Raw genomic sequence first — 22,312 nt, 5'->3', positions numbered from 1 at the left:
TTTCCATTATGTTTATCACAGGATATTGAATATAGTTCCCTGTGCTATACAGTAGGACCTTGTCATTACTATTTAATAAGTTTTGATGAATACAGATACCTGTGTACCTTAAAATTGTCAAGATACCAGCCCACAGATTTCCCTCATAAAACCTAAATCTTTTTAAAAGAGATTCTTTATTTTCCATTGGTATAGTTTAGGTGAAAATTATACCAACTTAAATTGTGATTTTGTTTAAAAATTGTTCATGAAAATGATTGATTGGATGTGATAACAGACTGAAATTATGCAAACAGGATAAAAAAATAGGTAGGATGTTATGAATATTCAGATTCCCAAGAAAGTGAGCAATTTCAGATCATTCAGCAGGTGAGACTCTTGTGTCCTGTGCAAGTATGATTTTCCTTCTCTGACTTTGAAGCACCAGACTGACCCTCTGTGAGGAGCAGGATAACAAAAGAAATATGATCTGATTTTTTAAAACATCTCTTTGCAGAGAAAAGGACTGATGAAAATGTGGCATGAAATCTGTGTCTAGCATAATTCTTTTGAGACCTCTCCCCGACTCCTGTCCATGGGGTTTTGAAAATCTGGATTTAATTTTCAATTGAAAAACTTAATGGCCTGAACTATCCCAAGAAATTTGAACTTTCTGAATTCCTGGGCCCTCTCACCCACTGGTGTTGTGGTTACGATGACTAAAGCGCTGACTAAAGCTGGGAACACTGAGTCAGGAATGGGTTTGCTGTCGTGAACTCTGTTTGTTCGCAAAGAATCTTACTGATAAGTAATGTTACTGTTTCCAGATGCTGAGCCTAAATATCTGATAGTTGTGCGGCCCGCTCCTCCTCCCAGCCAAAAGAAGTCATGCTCAGGTATTTTTGTTGATTTTTTTTTTAATTAACTTTAAACCATGCCTTTTCATCTCTTTTCTACCCACAAAGACCACGCGGCTTGGGGATGTCTCAGGAATATAGGTTAGAAGATGTACAATGCCCAGCAGACCCCCATCAACACAACCCTGCTTGGGGAGTAGCATAGCCTGGTGGGAGAGGCTCTTGGGGTCTTTTCCAGCCTCACCACATACAAACTGCAGGGATTGAGGCAAATTATTGAACCTCTCTGTGCCTCCATTCTGCCGTATGGTAGGGTCGGCGTGAGGATTAAATGAGTCCACAAATACGCAACACGTAGGACAGGCCTGGCCCAGAGCAAGTGCTCATTTAGAGTTAACTCCTGTTGGCCTGTCTCTATTTTGTAGTGTGTGAACTAAAGCCCGCTCTTGTGCCTTTCAGATTTTTTAGGGCAAAATTTGATGTCTAACCTTTGCTGAAGAAAACTGTTGACATTTCTAAAGCATAACTCATTTACGTGTGTGTTAAATGGGTTGGAACTTGGATTTTATTTACGCCTCTTCCTTCTACATCTCTTATATTTAGTCAAACATAGAAAATAGGACTTCTTTCATAAAACAGCAGTGCAACACCCATCTTCCCAGGGCTAGGGAGACTTAAAACAGGAAAGTAGATACCATATGTATAAAAAAGTAGAAACATTTCTGCATGACTAAGGAAGATTAAGATCCTATGTTGTCGGGCTTCCCTGGTGGTGCAGTGGTTGAGAGTCCGCCTGCCGTTGCAGGGGATGCGGGTTCGTGCCCCGGTCCGGGAGGATCCCACATGCCACGGAGCGGCTGGGCCCGTGAGCCATGGCTGCTGAGCCTGCGTGTCCAGAGCCTGTTCTCTGCAATGGGAGAGGCCACAGCAGTGAGAGGCCCGCGTACTGCAAAAAAAAAAAAAAAAAAAAAAAAAAAATCCTATGCTGTCCCGGGACTTCCCTGATGGGGCAGTGGTTAAGAATCTGCCCGCCAATGCAGGGGACATGGGTTCGATCCCTGGTCCAGGAAGATCCCACATGCTGCTGAGCAACTAAGCCCGTGCACCACAACTACTGAGCCCACGTGCCGCAACTACTGAAGCCCGCGTGCCTAGAGCCCATGCTCTGCAACAAGAGAAGCCACCACAATGAGAACACTGCATACCACAATGAAGAGTAGCCCCCACTCGCCACAACTAGAGAAAGCCCGCACGCAGCAACGAAGACCCAACGCAGCCAAAAAAAAAAAAAAAAAAATCCTATGTTGTCCCAATTTCACTGCTAAAATTTCTTCTCAGATCAAATAAGGAAGCCGTTGCTATTATGAAGGACTGATAGAACTGTAAATATGCTTTTAACATCAGTTGTCACATCTTACTACTCTAGATAAAGTTGATCATAGTGCTCTTCTTTTCTTTTTCATGTTCTAATGTGAACTGTTCTCAAAATAATTATTTCCTAATCATGTTTGTCTTTTACAGTACTCTGGTTGCCACACAGAAAAAAGGATCTTTCTTAAAGGGATGAGAAGGGTTGGGGGAGCGTACAGATATTCACATACACTGAGCAAAGGTGCCCTTTGCAGCTCTGTATTCTGTCTCCTAGGTGTATTAGCCATGCCTGGTTACCAAAAATCAGTTGCCACTATCCCCTCCCCTCCTTCTGTTGGTTTCCTTTTCTTTTTAGAGAAGCAATAAATGGTCAAGTATTTTGAGAAATACAGATCCTTTTCCTTGACCTCTTATATTATCCCAAAGTGCAAGGGAAATTTCAATCAGTACTTACAACTTACTAATGGTAGTTGTCCAGGCAGCTTTCCATATACTTGAAAAGAAATGTACTCTCAATATTTCAAGATTCTATTTCAAATTATTTAACAATAAAGTCAGGAAGCATGAGTATGGTTTTATGGGATTCTGGCTTCATAGTCACTGAACTTTTCCTTAATATGATTATAAAACAAATATACAAAAAGAAGGAAGGTCAAGAGAGTGATTACACCTTAATAGCATTTTATAACTTCATTTCATTTGGGGGCTTCTGTGACACTGGCCTTAGAGATTATTTTTCACTATGATGACCAACACAGGAAATTGTTTCATCCCACTCAGGATATAATACCCCACCTTTCCTTTCAGGCAACAGATATAATTTTTGTTTTTATAATCTGCATTTAAGAGTGATGTAATGAGTCATAGATTAGCTTCCATTCATTTTATATTTGTATCTGCCACATAAATTTTAATTATTTAATCATTTTTAAAGTAAGATCCAAACTTAGTGAAATAATTATTTGATAGTCATGTAAACCTTAGGTTCCTTGGGGAAAGAAAAATATACCTTTTTTCTCTAAGTGGCATTATCTTCATACATTGTGAGCTAAGCCAGTGATATAGTAAAAAGAAAAGTAGATTATAATTCAGGAGACCTGGACTTGAATGTTAACCTTGCTCTCATTGTGACTTTGGACAACCTTGAAACTACTCTGGGCCTTGTTTTTCATCTATAAAATGAGACAGTTGTGAAATCAACGCAGGGGTGGAAAAAGCCTTATCAGAATCACCTCAGGGCTTTTTCAAACTACCTGTGTCCCCCACCCTTATCTCAGATTCTAATCTGCCCTCCTTGGGGGCCAAACTTGAACCCTTTGAATCATAGATAAGGTACTGTTGCAGGTGGATCTGGACAAATTTTCAGAGAAGTATAGTTGCATGTTTGCAAGTAATTAAACAATAACCATCTTTGAAAATTATTTAAAATATCTTTTAAAAATTCACCTATGTCACAGTGAAGTAACTTTCCACCACTAGGTTATGTATATTCTTGTTTCAGAGGGCTTTTCTGCTAGAATAACAACTTATACAACTTAAATCTGACAGAAGCAACAGTCATGGCACAATTTTCAAGGGTATTTGGTTCAGATAACCTTAGCTAAGCTCACACAAGGGGTACCCTCCTACCCACCTTATAGAGGTCACAGGCCATGTTGCTGTTTGGCTCACACTACAGTAGATGGAGATAAAATTTCTTTTTATAGCAAATATACATAGTATCACGAAATGAAAAAGGGAATTAATGGAAATGCAAAGCATATATGTTTTACATTAGTGCTGCATAGTTTTATTAGGTCCCATTGGATTTTTAATTAATCCTATTAGATTTTACCCTGATTTCTTTTATGAGCCAGTGTTGGTTTCCATGGTTGAAAATCTTCCCTCCTCTTTTTCACTCTCCTCCCATGCCTGCAATTTCAAATATTTTTGAAAAAGCAAATGTCTGTGCCCCCCCACCACATACTTGAAAAGAATCTAGAGTGATATATCAGCATCACTCTTGGCATTGCCCCAATCCAGTTAGTCTTGTCAGAATAACTGTGCTTCCTGTATTATTCCTACTCTTCCAGCAGTATTAAAAATGTGTGCACCTTTTCCATTTAGATACTCACTGTAAAAAAAAAAAAAAAAAAGACTATTACAATGGTCTCACAAGGGATTTTACACTTCCAAATAGTTTTTTTTTTTTTAAAAAAAGACTATAACCTGCAACCTACATGGTAAGCTTTCTTTTCTAAGGTGTTATTTCACACTAATTCACAGTCCCGGGGGGAAGAAAAGCATAATTTATTTTGTCTGTAAAAGAAAAGTGAGTGTATGTGTGTGTGTGTGTGTGTGTATATATATATATATATATATATATATATATATGCCTATATGTGTGTGTGTTTATTTCATTGGTAATAGCCAAGACCTCCATATTCATCCCTGACTCTCAAGAAATAAGAACTAGGAATGGATATAGGTTATATGTGTATACACACACACACACACACACACAAATCTCAAAAGGGTATTTCATTTGATTCCTGCTTAAATTCATGGGCAAACCATTATTAATATTTGTGCACTATATAAAAAGAAAAGGAACTTAATGCTTTCACATTCTTCATCTCTTGCTAAATTGTCTTTGTCTATTTTACCCAACTCATAAAGGACTTCCCTGGTGGTCCAGTGGCTGAGACTCTGCACTCCAGGGGACCCCGGTTCGATCCCTGGTCAGGGAACTAGGTCCCACATGCCACAACTAAGAGTTCACATGCCTCAACTAAGGATCCCCCATGCCTCAACTAAGACCCAGCATGGCCAAATAAATAAATATTTTAAAAATTATTTTTTAAAAAAGAAAATACACTAAATAATAACAGGAATTAACCTGTCCGTTACCTCCACAGGTAAAGCACGATCTCGCAAACCTCTCCAGCTGGTGGTTGGCACTCTGACACCAAGCTCAGTCTTCCTGTCCTGGGGCTTCCTCATCAACCCTCACCATGACTGGACATTGCCAAGTCACTGTCCCAATGACAGGTAGTTCACCATTATGGAAAATTTTGTTTTTCATCTGAAAATTGGCACTTGCTTTCAATAGTATCTGCACATGCTTTAGAAGAATGTGTAAATGGCAGGAGCATCAGTATTTACAGATCAGCTGTTAGCTGTAGAGCCTGATCTAGGTGTGAAGGGAATGAAGATACATTAGTCAGGGTCCCTACCCTTCAGGGAGTTATCATCTATCTGAATAGAAAACACATGCAAGTATTTTTTCTTTCTGAAGAAAAAACTAGAAGGGAAAATAAGCCAAATAGCAAGTGGGGTTATCAGTGATAAGTGTAAAAAAAAAAAATCAGAGGATGAGGTTGAAAGCACTTAGTAGAGACTGTTAAAAGTTGCAAAGCTCCATCTTTGGTTTGAAAAGGATGGATCTTTGATCTGTCAATTGACAAAGTGCTAAGACAGTAGTTCTCTCAGTGTGGTCCCTAAACTAAGCAGCATCAGCCTCAATAAACATCACTTGGGAAATTATCAAAAATGGAAATTCTCAGGTCTCCAGACCTACTGAATCAGAAACTCCACCTAAGCTTAGGGATCACTGGCTTAGAAAACTGGAGGGAGGAACACATGGAGAAATGTAGGTCAAGGAAAAGCACAGTTGGAAATGAAGCTACCATCTTCTTTGGCAGAACAAAACCTAAGTTTATTTTTAAATTACTGCCATTCATTCAGCACATGTAGTTGGCATTGTCTATGTGCTGGGCACTGTATAAATGCTGAACCATGATTCTAAACTGAGTATAAGATGATACTTGCTTTTCATAAATATTTACTACAGCAGCTTCAAAATTTAAAACTTTGCATCTGACAATCAAAAGTTTCAAGCTTCAACCAAGGAGTTTTTATTTTAGAAGACTTTTTTTAATTTTAAGTACTCAAAGTGACTTAAATGTTTAAGATTTGTTTCATTACTTTTTTACATAAAAAACTTTGTTATTGAGGAATAATTTAAACCTAGTAAAATGCACAGATCTTAGGTGTACAATTTAATCAGTTACAAAAAAAAGGTGTGTAACCATGTACTGTACACCCCATCATGACATAAAACATTGTCATTACTCCAGAAATTACTAGAGAGTTGGCCTACTCTAGAATTCCATATAAACAGAATCATAAAGTATGTTCTCTTTTTGTGTCTATCTTATTTATTCAGCATGTTTTTTGAGATTCATTCATGACATTGCAAGTATAAATAGTTCATTCCTTTTTTATTCCTGGGTAGTATTCCATTATGTGAATATTTCAGAATTTATTGATCCATTTTCTTGATGGTGGACACCTGAGTTGTGTCTTGTTTTTGGTTATTTTGAGTATAAATGTTATAAACATTTTTATATAAGACTCTTGTAGATATATCTTTTAATTTCTCTTAGATCAATACCTAAAAGTAGAATTGCTATGTCACAGGGAAGATGTATATTTGATTTTTTTTGGCCTAATTTTTCCATTTAAATTCCCCAAGCAGTATATGGGAGTTCTGGTTGCTCCACATCTGCACCAGTATTTTGTGTCATCAACATTTTTCATTTTAGCTATTCTAGCGTAGTCATATCTCATTACCATTTTAATATGTATTTCCCTTGTACTAAAAGTATCGAAAACTTTTTCATGTACTTTTTTGGCCATATATCTATTTTTTGTCGTGCTTTATTTCTTTTTATTTGTCTTAATTGGACAGAAAATAAAGAGCTTTAAAATGTTTGTAAGTTCTCAGAAGTACCTTTCATATGACTTTGATTAAGAAGTCTAACTAAGAAAGCAAAAAATTAAATTTTCTTTCACATGTCCATAGTTCTCTGAAGGAAGAAATTCTTGGAAAAATTATGTAGAAGATACGCCAAAACTAAATTTTTTGAAAAGTAATTTTGAGCTGTTTCAAAGAATCTGAACTATTCCTTATTTCAACCACTACTAAACCCATAACTTACTTTGTTTGGAAATGGACTCTTGAAAGAACTTTCTTTCTTGTGATAACTTCAGTTTCTATTGGGTTCACAGGGTGCCAGTGCTGAGAAAACAAACACTTAAGGGTTGCTTTCTTTTTCCTTTTTTTAGTCTCTTACTAAGAAAGAAAGAAGGGAAGAAAAAGAAGGGAGGAGAGGGGATGGGCAGGAAGGGTAGAAGGGAAGGAAGGAGACCTGAAACTCTTGTAACAAAACGTAGCTGATTTTAATGGTTACTCAACTTGCTTGATAAATCCATGAGGTTAGGTAACTTGCAAATTCGTATAGCAGGATTTGGATATGATTTCCTCCCCTGTCCTCAAGCCTTTCCTTCAATTTCACTTGGTTCTGCTGACCCCTCCATGAAACAACTTATCTGATGATTGATTCTAATTGATAGAGGTTGCCACGGTTTGACAGCACAAGAAGATAATGAATATGAAGAAGGCAGAGGAACAGTTGCCCGGATAGAGCTAGAATTTTATCCAAGGCAATTGACTTGAAGGTCCCAAGCTACTCAGACAATGTGTACACCTCACCCTCTCATCCCCTTGCCTATACACCCTGGCTCTGCTCTTCTCATCAAATAGATGGAGTCATGCCCATCAAATAGATGGAGTCATACCCATCAAATCACAATATTTAAAATAAATAATTCTACCTAGAATGAAGTTTTTTAAAAGATTCAATAATAACATATCAAGATGCTTGCCAAGTTTCAAACCTGAGTAAGTGGGAGGATCAAAGTATCCTTGGCAGAAATAGGGAATTGTTAGGACATGACTAAAGGGGAAGAATTAAATGGTAATGACAAAAAGAAGCATTTGGAGTACTTGTGAATTTTATTTACCCATCCCTCCTTTCTCCCTAGTTAGAACAGTTAATAAAGAGCTGACATTTGACAAAAAATAATAGTCCTTATTTAAAAGCTCTGGAAATACTGTATATATTATAAGCACCCAAATAAACCCACCAGAACAACTCAGTTGGTGTACTTAGATGCAGAATTAGAGAAATCCACCCTCATATGATTATGTAGATGGTATTTTTTAGAATTTAGATTAATCCAGTAGGTTAGAGTAAGCAATAATAGTTATAGGGAATGATTCCTCCTTGAAAATTAGAAGATTAGTACAGCTCAAGTTTTCCTTCAGGAGCATATTCTGACAAAACTGTTGGAATTTGAATGCCCTTGGCTTGCTACAGGAACATCAGCTGATGTCATTTTAATCCATTTAACTCTAATATTTGGCACTATGTGTAAAGTCTCTGGGTTTTTTTAAAACAAGATCATTTCACATTGGTTTGTATAGCATCATTTAGTAATTTGCATATTACTACGCAAATGCAAGTAATTTATTGGAAAGGTTTCTTTACATTATACTTTGACTTTTTTTAAATTAATTTATTTATTTATTTTTGGCTGTGTTGGGTCTTCGTTTCTGTGTGAGGGCTTTCTCTAGTTGCGGCGAGCGAGGGCCACTCTTCATTGTGGTGTGCGGGCCTCTCACTGTTGCGGCCTCTCTTGTTGCGGAGCACAAGCTCCAGACACGCAGGCTCAGTTGTTGTGGCTCACGGGCCTAGTTGCTCCACGGCACGTGGGATGTTCCCAGACCAGGGCTCGAACCCGTGTCCCCTGCATTGGCAGGCAGACTCTCAACACTGTGCCACCAGGGAAGCCCCTATATTTGACTTTTGACTTTATATATCAAAGCTCTCGTGTGGTGAATTTCTAATGAGAAAACCTCTGTTTTCTGTTTTATTTGTTTTAAGCTTGGAAACATTAATGAGTCACTTTATCCTTGGTTGTATGTTTCCATTCCTATTTGCATAGGGTCCATATGGTTCTCCCATGTTTTTAGAGTCTTTTCTGAGTTCACATTCTTTGGAGAGTAGATGTACCTAATTTACAGTTGTTGTTGTTTTTTAATTTATTTATTTACTTTTGGCTGTGTTGGGTCTTCGTTTCTGTGCGAGGGCTTTCTCTAGCTGTGGCAAGCAGGGGCCACTCTTCATTGCGGTGCGCGGGCCTCTCACTATCGCGGCCTCTCCTGTTGCGGAGCACAGGCTCCAGACGCGCAGGCTAAGTAGTTGTGGCTCACGGGCCTAGCTGCTCAGCGGCATGTGGGATCCTCCCAGACCAGGGCTCGAACCCGTGTCCCCTGCATTAGCAGGCAGACTCTCAACCACTGCGCCACCAGGGAAGCCCTAATTTACAGTTTTTATTCTTAATGGGCTTTGAAAGGAAGAACGTACATGTTTGTCCTCAATAAATCTAAGGTCAAAAGAAAGCTTTCCAAATTGACCCAGATGAAGAGTTAAAACCACAATTTATTTCACCATTAATAGCATATTTTTTCCTTCCCATGTTTCCAGCTTGTTAAAGTGTTCAAGATTGCCTTAGTTCTCACTCCTTTGCCAACTTATTAAAGCTTAATGATTCTTTTAGAATTTTCTTTTCACATTTTCTAACACTTTCACATTGTACTTACTTGCTCTTAATGTAGAATGAGGGCCCTCCTTTTTGGCTGGTCCCGGGCTGACTCTTGCCTTTTATTTTTTTCTTTATCCCGAGTTGTTAAGAAGTGAATATTTTTGATGTCTGGAAATTCTCACTTGATTTAGCCCAATGCCTTGTTACCCATTTGTCTTGCCATGTAAATTTTAAGCTCTGTGAGGACAGGGACCATGGGTATCTTAATCCACCATTGTTTCCTCAGTCCCCGGGCCAGCATCTGGCACATAGTAGGCCTTCAGTAAATTTATACTGAATGAATAAACAGTAAAATGTTAGCATTTTCACTTTTATGCCTTACCATTACTTCAAACTTAGAACAAAATTGAACTCATACTTTACTCTTGAAATATCAGTTCCCACATTACTTTCTGAAGTATCATAATTCTTTCACTCTCCATAATTTGAAACTTCATGAATTTTTAAATTCTTCATTTCCTATAGGTATTGAGGCTCTGAGTTACATTGGTTTTGCCTTTGAGAAGGACCCATATCAGTATCTTTATCTTCTGCTTCTCCATTTCCATGTCAATGATTCCAATCCAGACACTCCGTACCTTACCCTGCATCCTGGGAATAGCATCCTGGCTACTGATTCTGACTCCTTTCGTATCCCAATCCATCCTGGTTTCTGCAATACTGAAGAAAATTTAGGCTATTCACCATCAGCTCACTGTTTCTTCATCCCAGATTTAGTTTTAACTCTCTTCTGTTCTTACCAAGGAACATGTTTCTGACTTCAGACAGTGCTCATCATCTGGTCACTTCCATATTCTGTAAGTCTTTGCTCTTTTACATTTGCCTCTTTACTGATATTGGTGCCCTGCCTCTTGCTTACAAACATGCTCAAGATTTCCCTACTCCCAAACAACATCTTCTGTTGACTGTGTTATATCTTCTAGGCTACTTTTCAGACTCTTCTCTTAATTCCAAAACTTCTCAGATTAATGTGCTCTCATATCCTTGACTTCTTTACCACACTCACAGTCTTTATTCCCTTTCGCTGGCTTTGGTCCTCTTTTTACCATTCCACTGAAACTTCTCTTGGGGATCATCAATGACCAATTAATTGCTAGATCCAGTAGAGTTTTCTCAGTTCTTATCCTTTTAAACCTCTTTGTGGGAATTTTGGCCATCCTCCCATTCTTGAATTCTTTCTTCCTTTGAAATTTTTATTTCGATTTTCCTCTTACCCTCTTCCTCTTATGTTTTGCTTACTTGTTATCCTGTCTCTCAAATGTGGAATAGAGATATATCCTTGGATGTCCACCTATGTATCCTCCTTATCTCAGCTATAAGCATGTCTTTATCATCTCTGTATAGAACAGTGATTCTCAAACTTTGACGTACTTGCAAATCATGTGGGAGATATTGTTAGAATGTGGATTCTGATTCCACAGTCCTGAGGAAGAGCCTGAGATTATGCATTTCTAAAACCTCCCAGGAATTTCTGACATTGCTGTTCTACAAGGAATAGCAGGAGTGGTATAAGGATGTAAACCACTTCCAATGCTAAACCTCTGACTTTGACCCAATTTCAAAGTTCTAAGAGTGTATTTTTAGTTGTCTGTGGAATATTTTCATTAGGATGACCAGGTAACAGTGTTCAGCACCTCAAACTCAAACTAAATCAATGTTGTCTATACTACTAAAAAAAACCTCCTTTTCCATCTCTTTAACTTCCCTCTTCTCAAGCTTGAAAATTGAGGTTTGACTTTTATTTACACTTCCCTTGGCACCCATATCCCATAAGGAGTCTAGTCTCATCAATTTAACTTTGATCTGTTCCTTTTTTCCCCTTCTTTCTATTCCTTCCATGGTTCACTCCTTGGTTATCTCATATCTGGACTACAGCAAAGTGAGATTCCTCCCTCCAGTTTTTCTCTGATTATTCCACTGCTGATAAATCTAACTTCCTTCATTACTGCTCAACTTTATTTACCTGTTGATTCTGTTGAAGAAACTCCCCCAGGTTCCCACTGGCTGGTAAAAAAAAAAAAAAAAAAAAAAGTCATAGATTCTCTCCAAGAATCTATCTCAAGGAATCTTCGAGTCATCCTCCTGACATGGGGTTTAAATCTGGCCTACTCTGCTTTCCCTGGATCTGGGTAGGATTTCCTACTTTAAATCTACCACCGAGGTGGGGTTTACAAGGTAGCCTTTTTACAAATTCAGGCTGCAGGGTGCCATGCCCAGCCACCCTCAGATGTTTTGCTTTTCATCCTGCCTTCTTTAGTCATATGCAAATGTACACCTGCCTCTTTCCCTATTCTGTGAGCTCATTTTTTAATTTATGCCCAGGGTCTTACTTGTCTTCCATCACACATACAAGGTAGCATCACATTTTACAACAGTAGTTCTCAACAAATGCATGAATGAATAGGCAAGTGGAATGTCCAAAACTAGCTTTAAAAATCATCTAACTAGTCCAGTCAGCCCTTGAACCTCCTCTGAAACATCTCTCAAACAGACGTCACAGTGAGTATATCCAGGGATGGTACATAGCATGATTGCTCGGGGTATAAATTCTGGTCAGACTGACCTAAGTTCAGACTTCTGCTCTGTTAGCTGAGTGGCCTTGGACAGGTTACTTAAATGCTTTAAGCCTTGATTTTCTCATCTAGGCTTCATGAGAAAGAAAAAAAGAAATTTTCTTCTCATCTGTAAAATGGGAGTAATAACAGTAACATCTCATAGCGTTGTCAGAATTAAATGAGATGACACGTAAAATGTGGCTATGTTCACTGTCATGCAATGAATACTCAAGAAATGATACTTAGGCGTGAGGAGTTTGGGGGCACACGGAAAGAAGTCCAGGCAGCCTGTAGGAACAGAGAGCAGCTCCGAACTCCCAGCCAGCCGGGAAACAGGACCTCGGAGCCATAGCCAGAAGAAACTGGATTCTGCCAACAGCCTGAATCAGTTTAGAAGCAGGTTCTTCCCAAGAGTCTCCAGTTACCCGACCAGGGATTAAACCTGCACCCTCGGGACTGAAAGCTTAGAGTCTTAACCACAGGACCATCAGGGAATTCCCCAGAATCCCCCACTTCTTACCACCTCTGCCACCCTTGTCCAAGCCACCATCATCTCAGGTTTATCCACTGAGAGGGACTGCAACATCCCAAAGCAAGGAACCCACTTAGCAACTGGATCTTAGATTCTGAGTGCTAAGAAATCTGGCAGAGACCATCTTCATCAAATGAATCAAGTAAACAAAGTTAACATCACAAGGAATGCAACAAATTGAAATTGTGCACCCCCCGATAGGATGCAACAGGAAGAACACAGCATCATTTGCGTGATATTCCTGCCAAAGTGCATCACTTGAGACCTGTGACTTGCACAAGTGACACCTCCAGTCGAATCCTGTGGGACATATTTCATTTTCCATGTGGATAAGAATTATCAAAGCAAAAACTACACTGGACAGAGTTATAGAGCCGTGTGGCTGACAGGGTCTTGGTGCTCCAGCCGGGTGTCAGGAGCCTCTGAGGTGGGAGAGCCGAGTTCAAGACATTGATCCACCAGAGACCTACTGGCCCCAGGTAATATCAGTCAGTGAGAAATCTCCCAGAGATCTCCATCTCAACGCTAAGACCTAGCTCCACTCAACGACCAGCAAGCTCCATGGCTTGCTGGACAAGCCATGCCAAACAACTAGCAAGACAGAAACACAACCCCACCCATTAGCAGAGAGCCTGCCTAAAATCATAGTAAGTTCACAGACACTGCAAAACACACCACCAGACATGGTCCTACCCACCAGAAAGACAAGATCCAGCCTCATCTACCAGAATACCAGCACCAGTACCCTCCACCAGGAAGTCTACACAACCCACTGACCTAACCTTACCCACTGGGGGTAGACACCAAAAACAACGGGAACTATGAACCTACAGCCTGAGAAAAGGAGACCTCGAATGCAATAAGTTAAGCAAAATGAGAAGACAGAGAAACCACAGCACATGAAGGAGCAAGGTAAAAACCCCCCAAGACCAAACAAATGAAGAGGAAATAGGCAGTCTACCTGAAAAAGAATTCAGAGTAATGATAATCAAAATGATCCAAAATGTTGGAAATAGAATGCAGAAAATACAAGAAACGTTTAACAAGGACCTAGAAGAACTAAAGAGCAAACAAACAATGAACAACACAATAAATGAAATTAAAAATTCTCTAGAAGGAATCAATAGCAGAATAACTGAGGCAGAAGAACAGATAAGTGACTTGGAAGGTAAAATGGTGGAAATAACTACCGCAGGGAATAATAAAGAAAAAAGAATGAAAAGACTTGAGGACAGTCTCAGAGACCTCTGGGACAACATTAAATGCACCAACTTCGAATTGTACGGGTGCCAGAAGAAGAAGAGAAAGAGAAAGGGACTAAGAAGATATTTGAAGAGATTATAGTTGAAAACTTCCCTAATATGGAAAAGGAAATAGTCAGGTCCAGGAAGTGCAGAGAGTCCCATACAGGATAAATCCAAGGAGAAACACGCCAAGACACATATTAATTGAACTATCAAAAGTTAAATACAAAGAAAAAATATTGAAAGCATCAAGGGAAAATCAACAATTAACATACAAGGAAATCCCCATAAGGTTAACAGCTGATCTTTCAGCAGAAACTCTGCAAGCCAGAAGGGAGTGGCAGGACATATTTAAAGTGATGAAAGGAAAAAACCTACAAGCAAGATTACTCTACCCAGCAAGGATCTCATTCAGATTTGATGGAGAAATTAAAACCTTTAGAGACAAGCAAAAGTTAAGAGAACTCAGCACCACCAAACCAGCTTTACAACAAAACCCTAAAAGAACTTCTCTAGGGAGAAAACACAAGAGAAGGAAAAGACCCACAATAACAAACCCAAAACAATTAAGAAAATGGTAATAGGAACATACATATTGATAATTACCTTAAATGTAAATGGATTAAGTGCTCCAAACAAAAGACAGACTGGCTGAATGGATACAAAAACAAGACCTGTATATATGCTGTCTACAAGAGACCCACTTCAGATGTAGGGACACAAAAGACTGAAAGTAGGGGATGGAAAAAGATATTCCATGTGAATGGAAATCAAAAGAAAGCTGGAGTAGCAATTCTCATATCACACAAAATAGACTAAAATAAAAACTATTACAAGAGACAAAGAAGGACACTACATAATGATCAAGGGATCAACCCAAGGAGAAGATATAACAATTGTAAATATTTATGCACCCAGTATAGGAGCAGTTCAGTACACAATGCACATGCTAACAGCCTTAAAAGGGAAAATTGACAGTAACACAATAATAGTAGGGGACTTTAACACCCCACTTTCACCAATGGACAGATCATCCAAAATGAAAATAAGGAAACACAAGCTTTAAATGACACATTAGACAATATGGACTTAATTGATATTTATAGGACATTCCATCCAAAAACAACAGAATACGCTTTCTTCTCAAGTGCTCATGGAACCTTCTCCAGGATAGATCATATCTTGGGTCACAAATCAAGCCTTGGTAAATTTAAGAAACTTGAAATCATATTAAGTGTCTTTTATGACCACAACTCTATAAGACTAGATATCAATTACAGGAAAACAACTAAAAAATACAAACACATGGAGGCTATACAATACACTACTAAATAACCAAGAGATCACTGAAGAAATCAAAGAGAAAAGCAAAAAATACCTAGAAACAAATGACAATGAAAACACGACTACCCAAAACCTATGGGATGCAGCAAAAGCAGTTCTAAGAGGGAAGTTTATAGCAATGCAACCCTACCTCAAGAAACAAGAAACATCTCAAATAAACAACCTTACTTTACACTTAAAGCAACTAGAGAAAGAAGAACAAAAAAAACCAAAGTTAGCAGAAGGAAAGAAATCATAAAGATCAGATCAGAAATAAATGACAAAGAAATGAAGGAAACGATAGCAAAGATCAATAAAACTAAAAACTGGTTCTTTCAAAAGATAAACAAAATTGGTAAACCATTAGCCACACTCATCAAGAAAAAATGAAGAAGACTCAAATCAACAGAATTAGAAATAAAAAAGGAGAAGTAACAAGTGACACTGCAGAAGTACAAAGGATCATGAGCTATTACTACAAGCAACTATATGCCAATAAAATGGGCAACCTGGAAGAAATGGATAATTTCTTAAAAAAGCACAACCTTCCAAGACTGAACCAGGAAGAAATAGAAAGTGTAAACAGACAAGTCACAAGCACTGAGATTGAAACTGTGATTTGAAATCTTCCAACAAACAAAAGCCCCTGACTAGATGGCTTCACAGGCGAATTCTATCAAACATTTAGAGAAGGTGTAACACCTATCTTTCTCAAACTCTCCTAAAATACAGCAGAGGGAGGAATATGTCCAAACTCATTATACAAGACCACCATCAACCTGATACCAAAACCAGACAATGATGTCATAAAGAAAGAAAACTACAGGCCAATATCACTAATGAACATAGATGCAAAAATCCTCAACAAAATACTAGCAAACAGAATTCAACCGCACGTTAAAAAGATCATACACCATGATCAAGTGGGGTTTATCCCAGGAATGTAAGGATTCTTCAATATACGCAAATCAATCAATGGGATACACCATATTAACAAATTGAAGGGTAAAAACCATATGATCATCTCAACAGATGCAGAAAAAGCTTTTGACAAAATTCACCACCGATTTATGATAAAAAACGCTCCAGAAAGTGGGCTTAGAGGGAACTCTCAACAAAATAAAGGGCATATATGAAAAACCCACAGCCAACATCGTTCTCAATGGTGAAAATCTGAAACCATTTCCACTCAGATCAGGAGCAAGACAAGGTTGCCTACTCTCACCACTATTATTCAACATAGTATTGGAAGTTTTAGCCACAGCAATAAGAGAAGAAAAAGAAACAAAAGGAATCCAAATCAGAAAAGAAGAGGTAAAACTGTCACTCTTTGCAGATGACATGATGCTATACATAGAGAGTCCTAAAGATGCTACCAGAAAATGAATTTGTTAGAGTAGCAGGATACAAAATTAATGCACAGAAATCTCTTGCATTCCTATACACTAATGATGAAAAATCTGAAAGAGAAATTAAGGAAACACTCCCATTTACCACTGCAACAAAAAGAATAAAATACCTAGGAATAAACCTGCCACGGAGACAAAAGACCTGTATGCAGAAAACTATAAGACCCTGATGAAAGAAATTAAAGATGATACAAACAGATGGAGAGATATACCATGTTCTTGGATTGGAAGAATCAACACTGAAAATGACTCTACTACCCAAAGCAATCTACAGATTCATTGCAATCCCTATCAAACTACCAATGGCATTTTTCACAGAACTAGAACAAAAAATTGCACAATTCATGTGGAAACACAAAAGACCACAAATAGCCACAGCAATCTTGAGAAAGAAAAACGGAGCTGGAGGAATCAGGCTCCCAGACTTCAGACTATACTACAAAGCTACAGTAATCAAGACAGGATGGATCTAGCACAAAAACAGAAAGATAGATCAATGGAACAGGATAGAAAGCCCAGAGATAAACCCACACACATACAGTCACCTTATCTTTAATAAAGGAGGCAAGAATATACAATGGAGAAAAGACAGACTCTTCAATAAGTGGTGCTGGGAAAACTGGACAGCTACATGTAAAAGAATGAAATTAGAACACTCCCTAACACCATACACAAAAATAAAATCAAAATGGATTAAAGACCTAAATGGAAGTCCAGACACTATAAAACTCTTAGAGGAAAACATAGAACACTCTATGACATAAATCACAGCAAGATCCTTTTTGACCCAGCTCCTAGAGAAAGGGAAATAAAAACAAAAATAAACACATGGGACCTAACGAAACTTAAAAGCTTTTGCACAGCAAAGGAAACAAAAAACAAGACGAAAAGACAACCCTCAGAATGAATGGGAGAAAATATTTGCAAATGGAACAACTGACAAGGGGTTAATCTCCAAAATATACAAGCAGCTCATGCAGCTCAATATCAAAAAAAAAGCCCAATCCAAAAATGGGCAGAAGACCTATATAGACAGTCCTCCAAAGAATATATACAGATTGCCAACAAACACATGAAAGGATGCTCAACATCACTAGTCATTAGAGAAATGAAAATCAAAACTACAATGAGGTATTACCTCACAGCAGTCAGAATGGCCATCATCAAAAAGTCTACAGGGCTTCTCTGGTGGCGCAGTGGTTGAGAGGCCGCCTGCCGATGCAGGGGACACAGGTTCATGCCCTGGTCCGGGAAGATCCCATGTGCCACGGAGTAGCTAGGCCCGTGAGCCATGGCCGCTGAGCCTGCACGTCCAGAGCCTGTGCTCCACAATGGGAGAGGCCACAACACTGAGAGGCCCGTGTACTGCAAAAAAAAAAAAAAAAAAAAAAAAAAGTAATGGCAGGAATAAGAAGTGAGTATTAGTTTTAGTTTTGCTTTGATATAGTGGAAAATAATTCAACAACTTTTTGACTCAGAGAAAGGTCCTTGAAGAATCAAGAGAAAGAATGCAGAGTAGGTGGAATAAGGAAATGGAATAAAATTACCAAGACACTTATTTTTTAAAAGAAGGGAGAACCCTGGAATCGGAGAGGGGCAAGGAGAGAGTGAAGGGGAAGAGAGAGACTTTGAGATGAAGGGAGTGAGGGCAGATTTTATGTCAGCAGTCACAGTCTCAGTAAGGCAAGAAGCAAGGATATTGACAGTGGGGGGCGTCAGGAGGTGTCCTTTGATGTGAAGAGAGCAAAAAAAATGTGATGTGTGGAATAGATGTTCTAGGAAATATAGTAATTAATCACATAGAAATAAAAGAATTGTTGAAAAAAGTATAGAAAGTCCCAAAGATGGCCAACCTTGTGCATCAATCCAGGCTAGTTTGTGAAAGGACTAAATTTATTGACACTATTCAATTTCTCCACTTGGCAGAATTCAATGCCAGTTACATCATAAATTTTATTTATGGGATTTCTGCCTCTAGGGTTTCTAGCCTGTGTTATGCCTCTGTATTTTATTAGAATAGAATGTCTAATTTGTAGCTAGAATAAAATTTTAGAAACAGAAAGGATTCAAAGATTGTCTAATCCAACCCCTCTTTTTCAAAGTAGAAAGTTGATATATAAGTGGGCAAAGAGACTCTCCTGAGGGCATGCTACTAGTTTGCAGCTGGCAGATATCCAAGCCAAGCCACTATCTGCCTTCTCCATTACATTTGGAGGAGCTATAGTATTTTTTAAGTTATAATAACGATTATTGTCAGTTTTGAGACTCTTAGGGAGATCCAAGCACAGGATATCACCAGTTGAACCAAGCACTGCCCTCAACAGTTGCTTACCACTTAATTAGGATGTGAGATATCCTTGTTTCTAAAATCCACATTGCTAGTCAGGCTTTTCAGAGGTCTGCTGTGATGACATTGACTGGCTGTTACCTCTGTCTTTAATAGACTTGTTGCCTCTCTTTGCACTTGTGTCCAAATTTAATTAACCACAGAAAAAAAGTGCAATCAACATTTGATCCTGGATGTCCTCAGACAGTATTGGGAAGTCTGTGATTATGTGAAAGCCTTAAGTAATGCTAAAAGAACTTCTGATTCCTTTTACTTCTCTTTCATTCTGGGTCATTTTACCTTGTTTTGGCATCTCCTTTTGCAGAGCCCTGCAGTAGATAGTCCAATGCAACACAGAAGGTATTAGCTTATGAGTCAGAAGACAGCCATTTGCCTGGCTCTGTCACTGATTCTCAGGCTTTAGACACTTCTTGGCCTCTCTCTTCTATAATAATTCTTGCTGTGCTCATTTCAGAATTTATCGTATGGATACACGGAAATAAATTTAAAAATCTTAAGCCCTCTGCAAATGTACCATGTAGACATTTATTGAACTCTCCTTCCATTTGCATTGATTCTATAAGAATGCTGAGGTTTGGTAAATGAACTCTTATGCAACGACATATTGCAAAATATAATTGTAGACCTAATGGCTTAAATCAGTATATTTTGGTGATCGAGTCATTGGCCATTTAGAGCAACTATAATTTTAGAATGACCCTATGAGCACCTAAGTATCCATTCTATTTGTTCCACAACATATATGGAGTACCTACTCTGTGCTATGTTGTACAGTATTATCATCATAAGGCCTATATTTTGCTTTAAAATCAAGAAAATAGACTTCACCACTTTATAGCTAAATAGCCTTGTTTACTATCTCTTTTAAAATTTAGAACTTGCCTATATTATACAAGTATCAATTAAGCCAGTGTTTGTGAGGGTAACCTAACAGAAGCCGAGGAGAAGGCCTAGCTGCCTGTACTTTTATTTTTCCTGACTAAGTTGGTACAAGAGAGGTTAGTTAGAAAGCTTTGTGATCAAAATAGAAAAAAATTTACAGGCTAGATTTTTTTAAACAAAGTCTTAGAACATGTCTGTCTCATTTTATTCCTAGGAAGAGGATATAAAATCAAACTTCCTGGGAATCCTGGAATTTGGCCTCTGGTAGTTCTGTTAGCATTGCCCCACACCCCTACCAGATCATGCAAGCAGTTCAGGACTTCAGAAATGTATCCAAACTAGAGACGCATAACTCTGGAGGCCCATCTGGTCTGATTTTAGTTTCTCTGCACTTCCCTGAAGTCCTGTAATAGCCAGGGCAGGGGAAAAACGACAGAAATTCTGTTCGACGTACTTGTCAACAAATGTGTTTCATAAACTACTGTTGATGGTTCAACTCACGGGACACAGAGCATTGGTATTCTATAACATTTGTTCCCAGTAGCAGTTAGTGTTCTGGCTGGAACAGCCTCCTTCACTCGTTTTTCGTGACTTTGGAATGGGGTATGGAGCCCAGACAGCTGCTTTTACAAGGAAGAAGCAAGCTAATGAATGATTTCGAGCATTTCAGTAGTTTGTGACTAGTAAGAAAGTAGGCTGAATGTATGAATACGTCCCTTTTCTGTACTTAAGAAACTATAACCCCCTTGCTGACTTCATGGGCATGCAACCAGTACAGTCACACAGGTTCCCCACTTAGAAGGGCCCATGCTTGTTTTAATGCTCTGTTGTCACCATCTTAAAAGTCTTAATCATTTTTGAGTAAGGGGCTCCATGTTCTCATTTTGCTGTGAACTCCACAAATTATGTAGCCAGTCCTGGCCCTTGTTTCCAAAGATTCTGGGTGGGTATTTTTTGTATCAAGAGCTTGTGCCTGGCACTTAGAGGGGACACAATAAACATTTTTAGCATCAGTAAATGAGGGATTTTAGGGCTTTAAATAAAAGCAATTGACCTGAATCTTAGAGTGAGGAGTGGGGGAGAGGTACTAAATTTTTGAGAGAAAATTTAGAATGTAAAGAAAGAGTCTAAAATAGTATAAGAAGCATGTATGTTTCCACTGTTAATACATGAGAATTATTATTTTATTCTATTTACTTAAAATGTTTATTTAAGAATAAAAAGCAAATAAAGTTTATCTGTTGGCCCCACCTCTAGTCTCATGTATTTGCCTACTTGCTCACTGGGAGCCAAAGCACTATCATAAATGTTGTATCCTTCCAGTATTTCTTGTCCCTTTACACTGCCAGGAATGATATACGGTAACATATTTTGTGTGAGTGTTTTAATCTTTGTGCAAATGTTGTGAAACTACATGTGTCATTTTGCTATTTTCATTCAATATTTTGTTTGTAAAATTTAGCCATATTGATACACGTAGCCCTAGTTCATTCATTCTCATTGCTGTATCCAGTAGCAATGCAATTTCCTTTCCTGACCTGCTTCCCCACTTTGTGACACTGTTTAGAGCAGAGCCAGAGGAGTTTCTCCTGCTTTTCTGGTTCTGCCACTGGTAAAAGCCACTAGCTGGTTGACATTGGGCAAGTTAAGCGATCTTTCTGAAACATGGTTTTCACATTTGTAAAGTAGGATTAATGATTTCTACCACTTAAGATGTTTTTGTGACAATTAAATGAGATAATATATATAAAACCTACCATGTGTTAAAGGTGCAAAAAAAATAGTAGTGAGGATTATTAGTACCTTGTGATATATATGTCTGAATATTATGAAGCCCTAAGCAAATATGTAACAGTGATCTTGAATTTGCATTGTTCGATTTTTCTCATTGTACTCTCAGCTTGACTATTGGTGTTGATCCTTTTTTAATAGTAAGAAAATTTCACCCTTGAAATAAAGTCCTGGATGCATTAGAGTGCATCAGGTTCCTCTTTTACAAAATTGAACGGTATTACCTCTAATGTGCCTTCCATGGTGTTAAACGATATTACCTCTAATGTACCTTCCATGGGCTTAAACCCATACAGTTATGAAACTATAATATTAAATATTTATAAAAATATGCCTATGTTCTTCTCTATGCAAAATTAGAAAAAAATGAATGTCTAGTGTTTTCCAACTTTCATTTTGGAAAGTATCAAGTAATAGAATTGAGAGATCTGGAATTCTGTTAGACCATGACTGTGCTGTTACCTAGTCCCCTAACTTGCAATTAGAAATTAAAAACTTAAGCACGCACTGAGAAACTTTTTTATGTTCTCT

General features: G+C 38.3%; 1 protein-coding gene across 14 annotated transcripts in view; it reads left to right on the top strand.

Moving 5' to 3' along the window:
* Positions 1-22,312, top strand: part of ABI3BP (ABI family member 3 binding protein) — a 250,305-nt gene that overhangs the window by 78,998 nt on the left and 148,995 nt on the right. For all 14 annotated transcript variants that reach the window (XM_081235523.1, XM_081235522.1, XM_081235521.1 and 11 more), the window contains exons 3-4: positions 807-875; positions 5,105-5,237. In XM_081235523.1, coding sequence (XP_081091649.1) covers positions 807-875; positions 5,105-5,237 — 202 coding nt within the window. The remainder of the gene's footprint in view (positions 1-806; positions 876-5,104; positions 5,238-22,312) is intronic.

Source organism: Mesoplodon bidens (assembly GCF_964165515.1).
Source record: "Mesoplodon bidens genome assembly, chromosome: 5".
Taxonomy (NCBI): domain Eukaryota; kingdom Metazoa; phylum Chordata; class Mammalia; order Artiodactyla; family Ziphiidae; genus Mesoplodon; species Mesoplodon bidens.
Note: the sequence above shows the minus strand (reverse complement) of the source record. Positions and strands in the feature narration are given on the sequence as shown.